This window comes from Alexandromys fortis, unplaced genomic scaffold (assembly GCF_014885135.2).
Source record: "Alexandromys fortis isolate MF-2015 unplaced genomic scaffold, M_Fortis_MF-2015_v1.1 scaffold_124, whole genome shotgun sequence".
In the NCBI taxonomy this organism is placed as follows: Eukaryota; Metazoa; Chordata; class Mammalia; order Rodentia; family Cricetidae; genus Alexandromys; species Alexandromys fortis.
Window position 1 is genome coordinate 3,235,014 of NW_026067995.1, and position 4,557 is coordinate 3,239,570.

Below are 4,557 nucleotides of genomic sequence, written 5' to 3' on the forward strand. Positions count from 1 at the left end.
TTCAAAAGGTACAATCAGAAGTATTTTAGGCAAGATACTGTCCAAATCAGAGGGAAGACTTGTGACTAGATTTTCCTAGCATTCATCTAGTAAGGTCTAAAACAGATGCTGGGGAAAGTGTCTCTTTTAGGTCCTTATTAAATCATCAATATTAATTCATCTATTTAGAAAACGCCCTTATAGAATCCCAAGAGCTGTCTCCCTCCCCCACTTCTCAAAGCGCTTTCTCTTATGTCTAAAAATTCAAGTACTCTCTTCGAGTGCAGCCTGAAATGTCTCACTATGGATTTGAATGGGAGCCAGAGCGGACAGCGAAAGGAAAATTTCTCTCTATAAAAGGTTTATTGTCAGCGCTTTCTAAAGATGTAGATTTTTCTAACACAGGCTACTGGCTTTTTTTTCACAAACGTTAATGCAGCTGTCCCTACCTCTCCTAGCCCCGCAGTCAGGCCCTTTCTTTCAGGAATGCTCAGTGTCTAGCCTTTGACCTCTGGATAGCCCACTCTATCTAAATGCTCCCTCTGCCACCAATATAATGTAACCAAGGGGGTGGCTTGCCCTGGTGCTTTAGAGATTGGAAAGTACTGGAATTCCTCACATTCTTTTGCGTTTGGTAGCGTGTTTACCTAATCGCTGGCTTATTAGGATTAACACGTCTTTGCTTCAAACTCATCCATTAACAAACCAGGGACCCTAGAGATCCCAAGATTCCTGTCCCTGCCCCCATATATGCCAAGGATAAAATGTAAAAGCAGCTTCCCTAATTTTTAGATACAAAATTTAAAAAGCACAGTTACAAACTAAGTGACCTATTCAAATCTAGTTCAACCAAGCAGTTATGGCCAAAGGTTATTAAAAGGTTCCCCCCTGTCTCCTTATGTGACACCCAGAACCACCCTGGAGCTGGAGACTAAGCTTTCCTTCAGTTCTTATGAAAATAAATCATATTGCTTTAGGTTAGCAAATTTAATTTCAGCTTCCTTTTTAAAGCTTCACACAATGCCCGCATTCAAGATTTTTGCCCTCCAAACTGATGAGTTGTATGTCACCGTTCCTCCTTTAAAGATGTTTGAAGACAGCCTCTGTCCTTTTTTCTCTCCTGAGACAAGTTACTGGTTACCCAAGTTAAGTTAGTTCAGTTTGCCAAGTAGGGCACCTGGGATAGTTCTCCACACAAAGTAGGGCCCCCAAACGAATCCTGCTGGAATGATTAACAGGAGCAATTGTGCCTGATAACTTGGATGGTTTCTAAAAATACTGAATACCAAACACTCAGATATTAAGTAAATATTTCTTTATTAAATGATTAATTTCATAAATAAATTCTCTTCACTGATATAAAATTAAAATCATTTACAAATTATTCCAGTATTACATTTCCCCTCCCTCCCCAAAAGCTACATTTTGATAAATAAAAAACATTCAGTCTTCAAACACCTGGTTTCTGTTTGCAGTTTAGAGCGCAGGTAGCTGCCTCTTGGACACTCACAGAGCGTCCCCCTCCCTCAGGAAGGAACAGGAGGCCCTTTCATTTACTTCTGTCAGAGGACAAACAAGGCTTTCACATGGCCCAGCTAATCTTATTATCTCTATTACAATTGTAGAACCAAGGGGGGGGGGGAGATCTAGAGCACAAAATACACTTAGCAAATAATTTACAAACAGAAAACAGAACGTCATCCACACGACACGCTCCAAAACGAAGCATAACAGGCGCTCCAGTATTATGAAGCGAAGTATTCCCCAACTGCGGCTGCGTCAGTGTCCATCCGCACCAGCCCCTTTGGCAGTCTGGAAATACCTTAATGCTACTCAGTGATGAGCAAGGCATCCCTTCTACAATGAGCCCCTTCACCCCACCACCCCACCCATGACTCCATGATGCTCACACCCCTCCTCCAACCACCCCATACTAGACACCCAGGAGGCATTTAGTCCCTAAACTTGTGGATGTCATTAAACAGACTGTAGAGGCGAAACGATGCCTCGTTGGGGTGCGGGCAGTTGTAGTTACATTTGCAGGACTGAATCATCATGACATTCTTGGAAAACATTTCCCCATCTTCGCAGCGGAAGCGCATCTTCACGGTCCTGGTCTGCAGAGGCGTGCAGCACCGACCGTCCACGCAGGAGCCGCAGTATTTGGGCCGATATTTCTTCACACTGGAGCATCCTGCATAGTTAAACCTGACGGGTTCTGGGGATTTCTTGGTCTTGCTGCATTTCTTGCCCTTCTGGAAGAACAAAAAAAAAGTCAGTAATTTAATTTTGTTGTTGTTTTGGGAGGGGTACATTTAACCACTATGTGAAACCCGATAGTGCTAGGTTCCATAAAGACATTTTCTAGAGCGGCTCATATCCCACCCACGTGCTGGGGTCATGGTCAAGTCCCTGAAGGAACTTACTTTCAGGCTGCTGTACACCGGTTGTCCACAAGGACGGACTTCACAGATCCGGGTCTCTTTCAGGAGGCGGCACTCCGGGTTGTCATTGGTAACTCGTGTGGAGATGCCAGTTCCGCAGCTCTTAGAGCACTGGGACCATGACGTTGTCTGAACGATGCATTTCTGGCCATGCAGAGGGTTGTAAAGTACTCGCGGTTCCGTGCCAAAGGCTAGAAAATAAACCAAACAGAAGGCTCTTCAGAGGCATGCTGACACACACCGGTTTCTACAAAGCGGCAGACCGAGAAAGAATTTCGGTAGAATGCCTTATGAGCTCGGTTTCCACTTACCAGGAAGTCTCTTCAAAGAGCTGCCTTTTCCAACGGCAATTAACTCATTCTTTCTCGTCAACTCCACCTCCGAGGCATCAAATCCAAAGAGGTCATCCTGGTCATCCAAGGGGTCCTTGATGCCGCTGTCTTCATCACAAACCCACTCCTCGCAGCACTGCCCACTGACTTTCACCAGCCGGGGGTTGGGACAGCCCAGGTTGGGGAGAGACAGTTCTTGGGGACACAGAGGAATGCAGCCCACGGCGCCATCAATACATGTGCACTGATGTTTACAGTTGGGCTGGAAGCTTTCTCCGTTCTGGTAGATTCTGGAGTTATATTCGCAGGGTCTGCCCTCTGACTGAGCTGTAGAGACGACCAAGAGAGAGAGGAGAAGGTTAAGATTCGCCGCCGCAGACTGCAACTCTTACATATTTTCCGCTGTTCAATTCACTGTATGGTAAAGTTCGCTACAATTCCCCCGAGACTCCAGCGCTGAACAATAAGTTAGTCAGGATCACTTTTCCGTATGCGCTTTTCGTTGGGCCCAGACACACTGAATTGCATTCCAGACTGCTGAAATCATGAGCCTTTCTGCCAAGCTACCATCAACAAAGCGTCACCATACATGGTCTCAAAATTACTAAACTTCTGGACTATGGGGACTATTATTTTTTTTAAAGGGGCCAAACCACAAGCCTCTTACCTCTACAGATCCCTTTCAGAGCGGTGGAGCTGGCGCCAAAATTGCATTCCAGCCCCTTGGTGTGGTCGCAGGGCTGCGTTTTGCTGCAGTCTTCGTTGAGTTGCTTGGCGCAGACCTTACAGCAGCCGCAGTCGTCCCGGACCAACCCGACTCCCGGGGCGCACTTGGGCGCCTCCAGAGGGCAGTGGCAGGCGGTGGGGCAGGTGGAGAGTGCCTAGAAGTGTGGGGGGGGGGGTAGAAGAAACGCGTGAGGCTGTTTTGCATTGCTCCGGAGAGGCGCCTAAACTGCCCTGGGCATGGGTCTGGCTCTGGGGCTCCATCCACCTGGAGTGTCTTGATCGCTTACAGCCACACGGGCCACCCCGGCGGCTGCGCCCCAGGAAGAGGCCCCCAGGACACGTCGTCCAGGCTTAAAGCAACAGTTACCTCGGAACTTTTTAGGCTAACTTTCCCTTCTGTGGACGATCAGGGCCCAGGGAGAGGGGTCGGGGAGGGTGGACAGGAAAGCGGTGGTTAAACAAGTCCAACTCACCAGCCTGGTTAAGTGGAGAAGGGTGAAGGCGACGGCGAGCGCCCTGGCGGTGCTGGAGCTCATTGTGGCGCGCTGAAAGAGCCGGGGCGAGTGCGGCGACACGGAATCCAACAAGCCGGTGAGCAGCGGTCTCGGATGCTCCGGGAGTGCGATGAGGCTAGGGCCGAGACTGAGGGCGTCCTTCTCTCGAGGTTTTGGCGGAGCAGGCGCAGAGGTTGCAAGTGCTTCTCTGGGGCGCTCTCACTCACGGTCTGCCCCGGCGCCGGGAGCCCGCCTTTTATACCCGCCTGCCTCCGGCGCCGCGTGTTGCAGTGACGTCGGCCCTGTCTGCGCGTTCCAGAATTCTCAAACATCTCAGGAATGTTGGTTGGCGCGGGCTGCTGCCAAGCACCTCCCCTGGCTCCATTGCACCTCCCCCCCCCCTTCTCAGATTTATCAAAGAAAAAAAAAGTTCGTTTTTTCCACTTTAAATAACTACTTCCATTGGGGAGAATGGGATGCTTGGGGCGCGAGGGTGATGATCGTGGTCGAAGAGTATATGGGGGGGGGCGTGGTGTTATGTGTTGGAGGGAGCACTTAAGATTTTTGGGAGGATGGGAGGAC

At 49.1% G+C, this 4,557-nt stretch overlaps 1 protein-coding gene across 1 annotated transcript; it reads right to left on the bottom strand.

Annotated features, from left to right (window-relative positions):
• Positions 1–1,279: 1,279 nt before the first annotated feature.
• Ccn1 (cellular communication network factor 1) lies at positions 1,280–4,217 on the bottom strand. The gene is made up of 5 exons (XM_050160214.1): positions 3,955–4,217; positions 3,423–3,636; positions 2,735–3,082; positions 2,406–2,614; positions 1,280–2,234 (listed from the first exon to the last, which is right to left on the bottom strand). The coding sequence occupies exons 1-5, from the start codon at positions 4,015–4,017 to the stop codon at positions 1,932–1,934; spliced, it is 1,137 nt and encodes a 378-aa protein (XP_050016171.1). The 5' UTR covers positions 4,018–4,217; the 3' UTR covers positions 1,280–1,931.
• Between the last annotated feature and the right edge of the window lie 340 nt (positions 4,218–4,557).

Excerpts from the sequence above, each read along its gene's own strand:
- Ccn1 (XM_050160214.1), bottom strand. The coding sequence starts at position 4,017 with ATGAGCTCCAGCACCGCCAGGGCGCTCGCCGTCGCCTTCACCCTTCTC. Across the intron at positions 2,615-2,734 it reads CTCTTTGAAGAGACTTCCTG|CCTTTGGCACGGAACCGCGA; the intron begins GTAAGTGGAAAC and ends TTTATTTTCTAG. Across the intron at positions 2,235-2,405 it reads CGGTGTACAGCAGCCTGAAA|AAGGGCAAGAAATGCAGCAA; the intron begins GTAAGTTCCTTC and ends TTGTTCTTCCAG.